This window comes from Astatotilapia calliptera, chromosome 18, assembly GCF_900246225.1.
Source record: "Astatotilapia calliptera chromosome 18, fAstCal1.2, whole genome shotgun sequence".
NCBI classification, from domain to species: domain Eukaryota; kingdom Metazoa; phylum Chordata; class Actinopteri; order Cichliformes; family Cichlidae; genus Astatotilapia; species Astatotilapia calliptera.
The window spans coordinates 10,864,238-10,880,172 of NC_039319.1; the positions used below are offsets into that span (position 1 = coordinate 10,864,238).

The 15,935-nt window shown below is 38.7% G+C and overlaps 1 protein-coding gene across 2 annotated transcripts in view; it reads left to right on the forward strand.

Annotated features, from left to right (window-relative positions):
* The window catches only part of LOC113010690 (retinal-specific ATP-binding cassette transporter-like), a 44,209-nt gene that overhangs the window by 14,098 nt on the left and 14,176 nt on the right, over positions 1-15,935 (forward strand). Inside the window, exons 12-28 of one of the 2 annotated variants that reach the window (XM_026149878.1) lie at positions 80-277; positions 1,732-1,937; positions 3,826-4,002; positions 4,806-5,028; positions 5,747-5,968; positions 6,479-6,683; positions 6,779-6,871; positions 7,336-7,533; positions 8,008-8,185; positions 8,522-8,653; positions 8,787-8,926; positions 9,009-9,146; positions 9,515-9,696; positions 9,894-9,999; positions 12,569-12,774; positions 13,310-13,364; positions 13,625-13,684. In XM_026149878.1, the coding sequence (XP_026005663.1) occupies positions 80-277; positions 1,732-1,937; positions 3,826-4,002; positions 4,806-5,028; positions 5,747-5,968; positions 6,479-6,683; positions 6,779-6,871; positions 7,336-7,533; positions 8,008-8,185; positions 8,522-8,653; positions 8,787-8,926; positions 9,009-9,146; positions 9,515-9,696; positions 9,894-9,999; positions 12,569-12,774; positions 13,310-13,364; positions 13,625-13,684 (2,719 nt within the window). The remainder of the gene's footprint in view (positions 1-79; positions 278-1,731; positions 1,938-3,825; positions 4,003-4,805; positions 5,029-5,746; positions 5,969-6,478; positions 6,684-6,778; positions 6,872-7,335; positions 7,534-8,007; positions 8,186-8,521; positions 8,654-8,786; positions 8,927-9,008; positions 9,147-9,514; positions 9,697-9,893; positions 10,000-12,568; positions 12,775-13,309; positions 13,365-13,624; positions 13,685-15,935) is intronic. The other variant, XM_026149879.1, reaches the window with a different exon arrangement.

Here is a 15,935-nt window from a genome sequence, read left to right on the forward strand (position 1 = left end):
TCAAACATTTTCTTCTACATGAGCATGTATTGTACTGTATTTCTATTATGCACAGTAACTCTAATCTCTCTCACTGAAGGATACACTGAGGAACCCAACGGTGATGCATTTCATGGACAACAGTCTGGTGGGAACTGAATTTACCACAAAAGACATTCTCAACTTCCTCTATAATGGACCAGAGCGAGAGAGAGAGGCGGGCATGCCAAACTTTGACTGGAGGAACATTTTTAACATCACCGACCAGCTCATACACATGTTCAACCAGTATGGAGAGGTTAGTAACCTGTCTCTATTTCTGTGTCTCCCTACTTTTTTCCTCAATTTTGCACATTCCTATGACAAGGCATTTGGCCTTTTTGGTAGGCTTTGTCTAAATTCTACAGACAAGAGCGTCTGTCTCCCAGGTCTTCTTCCTGGAGACTGTGCCAGGCTTTTTGACACAGGGCACAACCACTTAGCACAGCTCTTCCATACAGCAGCCTGAAAGGTGGCAAGAACATGTTTGCTGTCACCCCCTTCCCTTGTTTCCATTGTACATTCAGTGATAAAGTAGAGAGTAGATGGGAATGAGTCACCCCCCTCAAAACCCAGTGCTTTTTTAGTGTACAGCACTTCATTCAAACAAACTCCTGTGCTTGCTACATAAAAGAGGGCAAATCACTCTATCCATCCTTCACGCCTTCGCTCTCTTCTTGTGTCTGATTAAAAGGGGGTAGGGTTTGGATTTTGGAAAGAGCCCTATCATTGCAGGCACCTCAATCTACCCTTTGTCTCCTAGTTTAGTGCCAAGACCCTTCAGAGCTCCACAAACAATCCAGGGGGATTTAGCAAATTAGATATAGCTGTCAGTAATCACTGGGCCATAGGATAACTGCTGTAGTTAGCATGAGGTCCTCTTACTCTGTCAGGGGTATGTTTCTCACACTGGCATCCTATTGGAACATGTGTATCAGTGAGGCTCCTTCTTCTCAGCCCATCTCTGAGAGAACATCATTGTGTAGTGACTGTGTGTTCACATAAAGATGAATGGGAAGTGATCTCTTGTCTGTCTTTGAGTGCTCTGGGGGTATTGTACAGTAATGTGAATGAGGACATTAGACACGGTCTACATGGGAGTGTGAGAGTGGGGTTAGAGAGCTGTATCTATGGTGTACATAGTGGGAGTTTCACATGGTAATTACACACGTGGTAAATAAATATAGCAAGTGTGTGTGAGAAAATGAGAGTTGCGATTAGTGTGTGTACATTAAATGGATTTTGCTTTCCTGCTTGCATATATGAACATGCCTATGTTTGCCACTGCACCATGAATATATTGGCTCACATTTTCCCATGTGGCCAGATTACTCCACTGAAAAACCCATAAAAACAACAACAATGATTTAGGATTCAGCTCAGAAAATAGATGCTTAGAAAATAAGGAAACACGATTTGCTTCCAGTATTTCATGGTAGTTATAGTGTTCAGCATCTAATCTAATGCATAATCTAATTAGAATCGTACATGCACTTGCATACTGTTACATCGATTTAGATGTTATAGAAGAAAGGGTTATATATTTTTTCTTCTGTCAGCACATTGAACAACACCACTGCTTAAAAGGCATCAGTAACTACACATACATGAAAACATAAATATTTATACTTGCTAAATGCTAAATCATCGCCCTGTTTCACTGCTTCTTATGAACACAAATCCACATCCTCCTCCATGTTTCTCTGTCTGCAGTGCGTTAGTCTGGATAAGTTTGTGGCCTACACAGACGAGTCCCAGATGATCCATGAGGCTTTGCACCTGCTGGAGGAGAACAAGTTCTGGGCTGGCGTGGTCTTCATGGACCTGTATCCCTGGACCACAAGTGTTCCGCCGCATGTCAAGTACAAGATCCGCATGGATATTGATGCGGTGGAGCGTACCAACAAGATCAAAGACAGGTCAGTAATGAATGACTACTCAACATTTGTAACCCCCTAAAATAAAGCTAAATGACAGCTTTTGTTGTACCTTAACCACTGCACTCAGAAAGTATCCAAATCCCTGAAGCTTTTCACATTTTTTTATATTGCACTGACAAGCTAAAAGTGTTCAAATTAGATGTTCTTTTGTGATCAATTTGCACTCAGTCCCCCTCCACAATTATGAAAATTCTTTAAACTGATTACAAGGATGGAAGAAAAAGAAACATTCAGTCGACAGACCTTGAAATGTAGCCCAGGCTTTGCTGCATTTAATATTCCCAAGAGCACATTGAGTGACCTCTATAATTCTTAAACTGAAAAGGTTTGGATTCAAGAGGGTGACTATATGATCAAACTAAGCAACTGGGTGAGCAACTCTTACAAAGTGAAAACCTGCGTGTAGTTTACAAAAGTTCTTCTAAAGGACTGTCAGAAAGTAGAAATTAGGTGATTTGGTCTGATTAAACCAAGATTAGACTGTCTGACATCAATTCTAAGCACCGTGTCTGGAGAAAGCACCCCAAACAGTGCACTATGGTGAGCATGATGCAGGGGTGGGATTTTCTTTTTAGAGCCAACACAGGGAGAATGGTTAGGGTTGAGGGAATTGAGCTAATGGAGCAAAGCACAGAGACATCTTCCATCTCTGTGCTTTAAATGAAAACAAACTCCACTGGGCTCAAGACCTCAAGGTGGGTTGAAGGTTCACCTCCAAATAGAATAATTACACTAAAGACACATAAATCCAATACCGGAGTGGTTTGGGGACAGCTCTGTGAATGTCCCTGAGTAGGTTGTTGGAGAGACCTGAAAATGTCCCTCAAAAACTAAGAGGATTTTCAAAGAATGACAAGAAAGTCGTGAGCCAAGGAATCACTGTGTCATAGCAAGGAAACCCTGCTTCAAAGCCGAAGGTGCTTTAGCAACAAGCTGAATAAAGTGTCTGAATATTTAGATTTGTGTGACAGTTTTTCCTGCTGTGCAGTAGTTTAAAGAAAATACAGTTTTGAGCACAACATGTGAAAAAGTAAAGCGTTCTTGCAGTCTAACCCATGTTTTTGATGCTTTTGTTTCATTGGAGTAATTATTTATTTTTTCGATGCCAAAAATATCTGAAAAACTTCCTCTTTACTGTTTAAATTAATTTATCTTGGGACCAAACAAAGAGCTCGCAATTATAATAAACATCTTTGGCAAATAACAAAAGCCATTCATGGGCTTTAATTGTACTTAATTAAAAGTAGAAATAAAATTGATTAGATCCATCAATATCATTTTAAAATCAAAACCAATATCATTTAAAGCACTAAATATCCCTGTCAGCTTGGTCCTAGATTTTTTTAAAATCTTGTTACTGCCACTTTAATGAGGCAATTTATATGGATTTGTGACATTCCCCAGAGGAAAAGCTTCTCTCGCTGTCTTCCAAAGGTTTTTGGCTGTTCCATACCTGCCCTTTCATCCAACCATGTGTAGCTCTTACATGCATTTCCCCTTTCTCTTTGATCTCTTTTTCATAAGCACACAGTATGTCAATATCCCCCGGGGTGAACAAGCAGATTTAGCTGTTTGCAGCACACCAGCAGGCTGTAATGGAAGCAGTGGGACTCCTGCCGCTATACAATTGAATAATCAGATTGTAAAAGAGCTTTGAGTCAGACTTATCCGCTTAAGTAAAATCAGTGTGCACAGCGTTAAAGACTTTGGCTTTAGGATAATTTATGGTGGAAAGAAAATCAGTGGAGATTGTGGCCGGGATTATTTAATACAACTACAACAACTTATATATTATTCTGATGTGATGACAAACACCATAATAGCGTAGATCTGGACATCTTTCATTCTTCTGTGTCCTCTCTCTCAGGTACTGGGATCCTGGTCCTAGAGCAGACCCCATGGAGGACCAGAGATACATCTGGGGAGGTTTTGCTTACCTGCAGGATATGATTGAACACGGCATCATTAAAATTCACACAGGCAACGACTGGCCACTCGGGGTCTACGTCCAGCAGATGCCATATCCATGCTACGTAGATGACCTGTGAGTTTACCAGTCACTGCAGTCCTGCAGCATTTTTCACAATATGTCTTTTCATTAAGAAAGCTTTAAAAAGAAATAGATAAAACACTTGCTGCACATCAGAAAGTGTAACAGTGCTTTAGAGGGCTGCAAAACCTATTATTAATAGAATAATATACAATTAATTGCAGAATAAAAATGATGCTCCTGCATATACTGTCCATGCAACTGATTCAATTTAACCTAAATTGGTGTATAGTTAAGATGAAGCTTTAATTTATTAATAGATGCGTTGAATAACTGTCCAACTCGGTGATTAACTGCTTAACTTCTTTCTGTGTGGACAGGTTTTGTAACTGAATTTCAGTAGGTTTCAAAGCCCAGTCAAGCCGACTCAGACATACAGTAGAATGAGAATGAAAACTCACATTATGAATTAAACATTTTCAGACTAATCAGCCAACTTGAGTGCTGGTTTGTTGAAAGCTAAGCCAAGGACAGTAAAAAGGTAAATTAAAAAAATCTGCTGTTGCTTTCATGCCATTCATCTTGGTGGCTCTTGTTTGAACGTAGAGTTGGGTATTGCTGTTTATTGCAGTCTGTATTAGTGCTATTCTAGTTATTATCAATGGAGGAACCAAATGTGTGAAAATTTCTAGTAGGCGTACTACACTACACTGAATTTCCTCTCTAGAATACAGCCTTTTTTTGGAAATACGTGCTGCTCTTTTGTCTGACTAAAATTGAGATTAATGCATTCTGTGCTGAGAGATCACAGAATCAGTGTAATCCTAATTCCTTCCTCTCTCCTACTTCCACTCTAGCTTCATGATCACACTGAACCGCTGCTTCCCAATATTCATGGTGCTGGCCTGGATCTACTCTGTGTCCATGACAGTGAAGAGCATCGTGCTGGAAAAGGAGCTCCGTCTTAAAGAGACCCTCAAAGCCATGGGGGTCAGCAATGGAGTCATTTGGTACACGTGGTTCATCGACAGTTTCCTCATGATGACTGCGAGCACAGTACTGCTGACCTCTATTGTCATGGTAAGAAAACACAAAGAGCTGGTGAGAAAAGGTGAAAAAAAGCTGAAAGTAAGACTGAGGGTGTTTTGTCAGCTCTTAAGAGCATGTTTATTCAAACCTGCAGCTTGACCCTTGGGCCTATATGTTATATTTGCTATCAAAGCAGTTTTAATTTGATTCCTCAGCACAAAGTGGCCTGCATGGCACATTACTTTGTTTTGAAGTAAACTTATTTGATAGTAGATTTGTTATTTAGTTCTGAACTCTGAACTCAGTTAACATGTTATTAATGTAATAAAAATGCAAAAACCAGTTAAATACCAAATCCTCATATAAACTAATTTATGCTTGAGAGGTTTAATTACTGTGACCTTAATTATAGGGCCCAAAAATACTTTGTGGCTCCACACAGATGGAAAAATTGCTAAATATGTCTCTTTTGAATAGTAAAGGTTGCCATACCAAAAGGTTGTTTCGGAGGGTTCATGTTTCACAGGGTTTAATGCTGCCCTCTTGTGGATCATATTAACACACACACACACACACACACACACACACACACACACACACACACACACACACACACACACACACACACACACACACACACACACATATATTTTATGTGTTTTTCCTCTCTCTACCTTTTTTTAAACCCTAAATGTGCATGTTTAAATGTGAAAGTAAAACTCGCTGCAGAGATAGTCATGCTCTATATATATCTCCTTTTTAATCTCAGGGTGGCAAAGTGTTGCATTACAGCGACCCGATCCTTGTCTTCTTCTTTCTGATGACTTTCACTCTGGCCACCATCATGCAGTGTTTTCTGATGAGCGTGTTCTTCAACAAGGCCAACCTGGCAGCAGCCTGCAGTGGCATCATTTATTTCACCCTCTACCTACCTCACATCCTGTGCTTTGCCTGGCAAGACCGCATCACCAAGAGCATGAAACTGGCTGCAGTATGTTTATTTTTTTGTTTAAAGTACAAAATCAGACCTGAAGTTATGCTTTTCAAGCATAGTAAATATGATTTACAGTGCTTAACACATTCATTAAACTACTAATGTATAGTTTATACTATAGTTCCCCCTGCATATACTGGGTAATCCAACAGTATATGGTGTATTTTTTATAAATATGTCAAATTACTCTTATTTACTTCCATTTCTGAACAGAAAGAATTGTTTTAGCGGTTGAATGCTTGATTAATTTCTATGAATTCAGTCGTTTTGCATCATAAATAACAATAAAATTTTAAGTTTTAAACAAGTTTTTAACAGATTTCAAAAATATTTGTGCTGTCATGTTTTATGACGAGTCTAATAAATTAGTTAAGCGCTGTATTTAAGTAAATCTCATGGTAAACATTAGCAAATTTAACCCAGCTGACTTTCATGCCTACACACAGATATTTAGCAACAAATGAAACGAGTGATAATCCTGTTTTTTTTACCCCTCATGTTTTTCAGAGCTTGTTGTCACCTGTGGCCTTTGGCTTCGGGACAGAGTACCTGTCACGGTATGAGGAGCAGGGTTTGGGCCTGCAGTGGAACAACATTAAGACCAGCCCCTTGGAGAAAGACACTTACTCCTTTCTCACCTCCATCCTCATGATGATTTTTGATGCTGTCCTCTATGGTATCCTGGCCTGGTATCTGGATAATGTTTTCCCAGGTTGGGCTTACTTTATATTCTACAGTATTTTAGCAATTAATTGATAGTATGAGCTTATTACTAATAAAATCAAACTATTTGTGTCTGCCCATTAGGACAGTATGGCATTGGTCGGCCATTCTACTTCCCGTTCCAGCCCTCCTACTGGCAAAGACCTAAACCCTCACACACAGAAACGGCAGACAGAGGTTAGTCAACAACAGAGCAGCACTATGACTAAAACAGGAGTCAAAGAAATGAATTTCTACCTTTATTCTTTATGTTTAAAATTGCGGCTAGAAGGGCAAATTATTACCAGAGGAATAGTGTTGTTGTTCCATTGAATGTCAATATAAGGTGAAGTTAAGGCTCATCCAGCCCATCCCATCAGTGTCAGAGCTGGAAGTAAAATCTAAAGCTTAGTAAAAGACAGATAATAGGGTGTCTGCACTTTGAGTAACTGTCCTTATAACCATATGATGGGTCAACAAAGCAGTGTATTATTTGAACAAAGAAAAGATTAGGTGCTTTCTTTCTTCTTTCTTTTTAACTGGAGAGTAAAAATCAATATGTAACTTCAGCGCTTTCATGGTGATGATTTTTAATTATAGGCCTGGTAAAACTTTGATCAAAAAGCATGCTAGTAAGCTGATGTACTGTCTATTCCTTATAGTTCCTGAGAAACCTGAACCAGAAAACCAAGAGAAGGATATCGAGAGCAGACCAGAGACAAACACCTGTAACGGCTCAGCCAGCAGGAAAATCTGCAAACACCAAAGTAAGAGGGAGCAGCGGGAGAGACAGAGGGAACTGCTGAAACAGCAAGAAGAAGCGCCAAACCAGGAGGACGGCCAGGACTCGGGAAATGAAGGTGATGACACAAATACAGAAGAAAAGCTCAGAATGCTGAAACAGTAACTTTGACTACACTTCACAGACTAAACAAGGAGAAGGCATACTAGATAATGACACAGTTGGAGAGAGATGCCACACTGCATGTGAGGAACTCTCTGGGGGCACCTGGTGGAAACATGCAAATCCTGCAGCAGACTGGAAAAACACAGGGGAAAACGGAAAATGACAAATTTGTGCTGATTAGAAGCTGTAATTATATTGTTATTAGGGAAACTGCTGGGACAAGGCCTCAGTCAGGTTAGTGAAAGGAAGGGAAAATAGTATTAGGTAGGTAAAACACTGAGAAATCAGACTAAAAACTCTCTTTCCTCTAAGTGCTCTCAGAAACTTTCTTTCAGAAAGAATTCCATCAAATTAAAATAAACGTTGAGAGATACTGTGTTATTTCTGTCATGTTTTGATAATATTTTAAATCTCTTTTTGCATGCAGACCAGTCGTTCTTTGAGCCTGACCCAGTAGGCCTTGTCATGGGGGTGCAAATTCAGGATCTGGTGAAAGTCTTTGATGGATGCTCTCGTCCAGCTGTCAACTGCCTCAACATTAATTTCTATGATGGGCAGATCACATCCTTCCTGGGGCACAATGGGGCTGGAAAAACCACGACAATGTAAACTGAAATGTTGTTGTATGAGTGTTTCTTATAGAAAGTACACTGATTTTTTAAAAAACACACACTGAAAAGATGTAAAGGGAATTCATGTAGTGTGTCTGAGCGGCAATGATTCAGCAACATTTCAGATTTGAATGGCTTTCACAGAAGCCTCTATGCATTTTGGAAGCTCCCTGCAAGGGTATTTCATTAAAACTTGACAATCGTCTTTAAAAAGTCTTTAAAAATGATCTACTCAGAACTTTCTGTTTGGTTTAGATTCAAACTGAATTTTGATAGCTACTTAAAGGTTGGTAACACCTGTTTATGATGCTCTGTTTCTGGTTTTTGCAGGTCCATCCTGACCGGGCTCTATCCTCCCACATCTGGCACAGCCTATATTAACGGGAGAGACATTAGAACTGACATAGACATTATACGCACGTCAATGGGGATGTGTCCTCAACACAACATCCTCTTTAACAAGTAAGTTCTATTTTAGGTAATTTAATCAACTAAACAACCAACAACAATATTAGTAACTTTTAAGTTATTCAATCATTCACAATCAGCCTTCTTACAGAAACGTCTCACTTACTGCTGCTGTGTTTTGTACCAGTCTTACAGTAGAAGAGCACATCTTGTTCTATTCACTGCTGAAAGGTCGGACCCAGGCGGAGGCAGAAAGGGAGGTCGAGGACATGCTTGTGGACCTTGGGCTGCCTCACAAGAAAGATGATGAGGCTCAGAACCTCTCAGGTCATTGCTTGTTTCTCTTTGTGTGTGAGAGAAAGCAGGAGAAAAAAATCTCTTTTAAACATCTGTTCTATTCACATTAAAGGCGGCATGCAGAGGAAATTGTCGGTGGCTATGGCGTTTGTCGGAGGGTCAAAGGTCGTCATCTTAGACGAGCCCACCTCAGGAGTGGACCCCTACTCCAGACGATCCATTTGGGACCTCTTACTGAAATACAGAACTGGTAAAAGCTGTCTGTAAAGTCACATTTAATGGTCTGGTCCACACTTTAACTCTCTCAGTAACTTCATTTTGTAACTCTTAAAAGGTGTTTTTTATCCTCAAGTTGACTTTTCACTGTTCCAGAATTTACTGAAGAATGAAAGAAAGTCTTTTGAAGCTGTACAGCTCCCCTGAGGCACTTGGATTTTGTAGAGAACTGATCAAAAGGGGAAAATTCAACTGGGTGGCTACAACAAAAGACAGAATTTTAGTCATAAAACCAATAAATTCTGCATCCGCTGTAAAAGCACTGAAAAGCTTTGGTATCACACACTACTTTGTTCATGTACAACAAGCCAAGATTTTGATAAAAGCTCGCTCCTTGTGCAGGCCGCACTGTGATCCTGTCCACTCATCACATGGATGAGGCCGACCTGTTGAGCGACCGCATCGCCATCATCTCCAAAGGGCAGCTGCACTGCTGCGGGTCCCCCCTATTCCTCAAAAACTGTTTTGGAGTTGGTTTCTATTTGACGCTTGTACGGAGGATAAAGGACCTCAGGAAGAAGGAGGTGAGGATGAACTTTTGTGCTTAATCAACCATCTGTAATGCTTCTCATCTCAGCAGGTTTCTGCACAGAAAACAAATCTGTTTCTACCACAGACATATGCAAGAGAATACGTGATTTTTGTCTGCTCACTTTTTAGTCAGAAAATCCTCTTTTTCTTCTTTTGCATTGTTCAAGGTGTTATTTTCTATTTTTGTCAGAATAACTGCGACTGTGCCTCAGACTGTTCGTGTTCCTGTTCCATCTGCACCAGATATAAAGATGAGTCTCAGAATCAGTTTCAGCACCTAGACAGAGTTTTGGATGGTAAGTGGATATCGTATATCCCTTTAATCTTCCTCCTCATGAGCAATGCCTCAGGAGTTGGTTTGTTTTTGCGTCTGTCTATGTTCTCTTGTTTTTCTGTTCCACTGAAGACAAAGTTTACACAAAATGTAGATTTTGGAAGACAGTTTTGGAAAACGAAAGGATTTTGGCTCGCTCTTTCTTCTTCAAGGTGTGTTTTGGAAAGTAGAACTCGGTTTTCAAGTTCAAATTAAGTTTTGTTTTAGGGTAAGGACGAGGATAAGGGTGCGGCTACCACACTGGATATCAGAGAAGTCACTGTAACAATACTATTGGCTAAGAGCAACATTAGAGGTAGCACATTTTAAAATTGGTGCATTGGGCTTAAAGCAAAGCCCCAGTTTCTCAAGACTCTCAGGACTCTGCTTGGTTCAGCTATGGTTTTACCCTCTTTTACCCACTTGGCCCATTTAACACTAGAATATATGCGACTCTTTTACACTTTTCATCTATCATGCTAGCTCTGACTTATGTTATCATTAGCAGCAACTGGGCAACTGGTAAATAGAGTTTAAAGGCAATCAGCTAAACTGATAAAGACCAGATCCACACGGTCCAACTATCAACACAATGTTGAACTGTTAGCCATAAAGTAACTGGTGCTGATATTATCATATGTGTGTTATTAACTCAATATCTGTATCTATGAGTGGAGTCATATAAGTGATGCTTAATGAATGTGGACAAGGGTATTATTACTATTACTATCAAAAAAAAAAAGCCCAAAATACTGCCTTCAAAAATGTAATTATATGTAAATTTCCATATATTTTGTTACATGAGAACAATGTCAAATGTTAGAGTTAATAGAATCTGGTAAAATGAAGTTTACTTGATTGGTATGCATTAATTATTTGAATAAACCAGCCTTTATGTATGTCAGAGGTATTTTATTCAAAATTATTGCTTTATGTTTACTGAGAGAATGAAGAATAATTTTTTGACTCTAGGCTTGTGGTGTTGTTATATATAAGAAACAAAGCCAAAGGCAATTGAGATAATAAATGTTTGAACTGTCTGTGATTATAATTATAATCCTGGCAGCGATGGAGTCATCAGTATTCAGATGACTTACATACACTCACTCACTTTATTAGGCATACCTGGCTAGTACTGGGATGGACTGGGTTGGTCCATATTGAGGTAATAGCACCACACAGTTGCAGTAGATTTACTGGTTGCACATCTATAATGTGAATGTCTCATTCCACCAAATCCCAAAGGTGCTCTACTGGTTTGAGCTCTGATGGCTGCGGCGGTCATGTGAGTGCAGTTGGAGATGATCTGAGCTTTGTGACATGGTCAGCAACAATGCTCGAGTAGGCTATGGTGCCACAATAATTTTTAGTTGCACAAGTTTGTGCGCACAGACAAGGAATTTTACTTTGCTCTCTTCATGATATGGTTAAATAGGCAGTAACTAATTATGTAACTTAGTACTAAAAGGGTTCCGAAGTGTGTCAAGAAAATATCTTCTGTAGCTGTAGCTCAGCAGGTTCAAGCTGTTCTGCATCCTGCAGAGATTGTCTTCTACCTTGGTTGTAACAAGTGTTTATTTGATTGACTGTTGTCTTCCTTCAGCTTAAAGCAGTCTGACCATTTCCCGGCTGATGTCTGAAAACAAAAAAGGCATTTTCACACAGAGAACTGTTGTTCACTGGATATTTTCTCTTTTTCTGATCATCCTCTGCAAATCCTAGAGATGGTTGTGCGGGAAAATCCCAGTAGAGCAGCTGTGTCTAAGATTCTGTCTCAGAGCAGCTTGTCTAGCACCAACAATGATGCCACAATCAAAGTCAATTAAATCACATTTCTTCCCCCTTTTGATGCTTGGTTTGCATTCTAGAAGGTCGTCTCAACCATGCCTGTATGCTAATTATATATGCTTAAATGCACTACTGGCATTTCTGTTAATAAGCAGTTGAATAGGTGTAAATAATAAATGTATCGTACAGTGAAACTCCTGGTGCATAGCATCAGCCTTTTACAATAGAACCCTGCCTAATAAAAATGTAGTAGTAATGATAATAATGATAACAATAATAACGATAATAATAATAATAATAATATAATGTCATAATAATAATACGTTTTTTCTTTTGTAAGTGAGCGCCCTCACAAGTGTAGCAGAGGAGCACGTGTGTGTGTGCAACCTGCTGAGTTGTTTATACGTTTCAGTATGGACTTGTTGAAATTTGCATCACTGGCCCACTTATCAAAGTTGTAAAACAGAACATAAACAGACAATTTTTTTTCACATTCCCAATTTAATGGTCATATTGACCCATGAGCTTGCTATTACTGTTCTGCCTGAGGACACGTACTTAAGATGCAACCCCGTGAAGCTGGTGAAGTGTAAATTTGCTTATGCGTTTATGTGCTTGAATAAAATTTTTTGTTTTTTGTTTTTTTGTTTTTTTTGCATCTCAAGCAGTTTTTGTTCCTTTGTCCTTGTGTTGGTTTCTGCTATTTTGGGAACACTTTGCTCCTAAGTAGCTCATTTATATGTGAATTTCTGTCCTCTTTCCAGGGGATATAGACAGCATCACAAGTCTTATCCACCACCATGTCCCCGAGGCCAGGCTGATTGAGATGATTGGACAGGAGTTGACCTATTTGCTCCCCAGTAAAGGGTTTAAACATCGGGCCTATGCTAGCCTGTTTAGGGAGCTGGAGGAGACACTTGCTGATATGGGTCTAAGCAGCTTTGGCATCTCTGATACATCACTAGAGGAGGTACGGATGTCTGTTGTTTGTTGATACTGTGGATAGCTTAAGAGTCTTCAGAATATGTATTTATATTAAATTTTGGAAAGTTTGAATTTTGATAAACCCCGTTTGAAAATTCTGATAAATGAAATAAAGAGCCAGACATTGTAAGAGAAGTTTGTTTTTTGCCCTTATTAGTACTTTTAAAAGCTCTGAAAAGGTCAACATTTGTTTTCATTGGATGGATTAGAAAAATTGTGTACTTTTAAACATGACATGCCTCTGCAGCATTTTAACTATATTAATACATCTGTAAAGTTTTTTTTTAAAGACCAAGTGCTATAAGATTTCAGCTAATGTCTTTATTAGACTTGGATCCTGCATCTTTTCTTCTTTTCTCTTTTCTGCTGTTGCTTTCTACTTGCACACAGTTCTAGGGATTTGTCAGTTAAAAATTAAAAAAGAAAAAAGGGTACAATATATTCAGAACATAAAGGATGAACTTATACTACATGAATGAAAAGTTTTGAAAGTTAAGGAAGTTCTTTTTCTCTCTCTGCAGATATTCATAAAGGTCACTGCAGACGGAGAAGCTGCGAATAATGCCACCACTCCTGGTAAATACCACCACTGATATTCTCCATGGCCTTTTGCTGGAATTGAATTTCTGACCCTTTGCCCAGTCTCACACCTGTTTTTATTAGGCTGTTAGTGTTGCGTATCCTCGAAGTAGATTATACAACTGTGACTATAAAAGCAGCCAAAGTACTTGTTTAGATTTCAAGTGTGGTGTGGTGCTTCATTTGTCTTTTTTTAACCCTCTAGTTTGTGTGCATATGTGTGTGTTTTTTGTTTCACTTATGTGTCCTACTTCTAGAACAGTGGATGTTACAAGGGAGAAAAAATGGCTGCAATGTTGGCATAGAGGGAGATGAAGGTCAGAGCGTTAAGAGCCATTAGACTGAACTCTGGCAATATAAATGCTGTTTTTTGTCACTGAACCTGGGCCAATCAGATCTTTTTTTTCTTTCATCGATTAAATATTTTATTCCTAACTTTTTATGTGGGACTTTTCACATAAGGACAGTTATTTATAACACTCTGAAAGGCATTTATCCCAACCAGGGAAGCAAGTACCCCAGAGAGTACCTTTCCAGTAGCTAGGGGTACTATAACCATTAATTAAAGAAGTGACCTCAAAAAGTTAGGTAATGGGTAAGCAGTAAAAATAACAGCCAAAGGGAATGCATACACGATTAAAATGTAAAAGTGACTGGGTACTTTAGTCAACACTGAAAATTTCATACATATTATCTATGAATTGAATTCATAGACCCAGAAAGATTTCAGTTTATGATATTTTCATGAGAACAGCAGTTTTTCTTTTTTCCAAGTGCACATATATGTTGGAGTAGAAGTCTAACTAATTACATGACCTCTTTGACAGGTGTAGAAAAATTGTAAAGTGTAGAAATAAATTCTACATGGGTTAGATGAGGTTTTCAGAGATAATTATATACCCACTTCCATTTATATTTGATATTTACATGTTTACATATTTGATTCTTTATGTATGCACTTTCAAAGCAATAATATTTATGTGTTGAATTTACCTGAGGATAGGAATTCCTGGCTTCTGATTGGTTAGTGAAGTCACAGGGGGTCCGAACAAGGAAGTTGTGCGACGAGTGAACATGCTGCTAATTTAGCTTACATCCATCTCCATCTTACTGTTTATAATAGCTCAGAGAGATTTAGAACCACATAGCGATCCCTTCGGTTTCAAAAGTATGGCTAACTAAACTATTAATAAATAGTATGGCTAATTCATAGACTGCGGCTTAACAACTACAAGTCTTAGTTGAGGAAGAGATGAAACATGCTAAAATTACTAATGAAAGTATGGCTAACAGTTTTTTTTAAACAACAATATTTTAATATAAAGACAACCCAATTAAATATGAAATGCAGTTTTTAAATGATGATTTTATGTATTAAGGGATATAAACTATACAAACCTACCTAGCCCTATGTGAAAAAATAATTGCCCCCTGACCTAATAACCATTTGTGTCACCCCTGCATTCAAGTGTTTGCAATAACTGGCAATGAGTCTTTCACATCACTTTGGAGGCATTTTGGCCTGGACGTTGTTGCAGAACTGTTTGAATTCATCTCATTGGGATGGTTTTGAGCATCAACTTTAAGATTATGCAAAGAATCTCAATCAAATTTACATAGAATACCTTTATTTTTATTACCTGAACCATTCAATGATGGATTTGCTGGTGCTCTTTTGGATCGTTGTCCTGCTGCACAACTAACATGTGCTTCAACCTCAGGGGACAAACTGATGGCCATACAGTCTACTTGAACATTTTCTTGTAGAGAGCATAATTCGTGGTTTCATCAATTATGTCAGGTCATCCAGGTCCTGAAGTAGCAAAGCCGCCATGAAAACCCTCAAAAAAGTTCAGCTTTTGTCTGGTGTGTCCACAGACAAAACGCTTGGAGACCATCAAGATATTTTTTGGTATTAGATCAGCCTTTTTGTTCTTTTTTGGTCAGCAGCGGTTTTCACGCTGCAGCTTTTCAGTAGATGCCATTTTTGCCCAGTCTCGTTCTTATTGTTAAATCATGAACTCTGAAACAAGTGAGGCCCGAAGTTCTTGCAATTTCTTTGGTAGGCTGGCCACTCCTGGGAAAGTGCACCACAGTTCACTCAATTTGCACATAATGGTGCTCACTGTGGTTCACTGGAGTCCCAGTTGTGTTGTTTTTTAAAATCTTTCAACCAACTTCACTTTGTCAAGTGTATTCTTGATTCAACAAGAAATTAATAATTGATCATTTATTATTTATTCTTCGTCTGATATTAAAATTAGTTTCATGATTTGAAACATCTAAGTGTGACAAGTATGCAAAAAAGTACTATTCGAGCACAGAACATGTTTTCTGTGACCATTTAAATCCTTTTGTGTTAAGCCTCACTCAGCTTGAATGGCCCAGGTACAGGCTGCCTTAGTTAGAATTTAGTGTCTGTTTTTGCTGCTTATATGCTCTTTTCTATTTATAGTGCTGCATCAGATTCATATATTTACTCGCATTCATGCATTTGTGGTATTCAGAAAATATATTCATAATCCTCAGAATACTTTAGATGCCTTGCTCAGTGGATTTTAGTAGTAA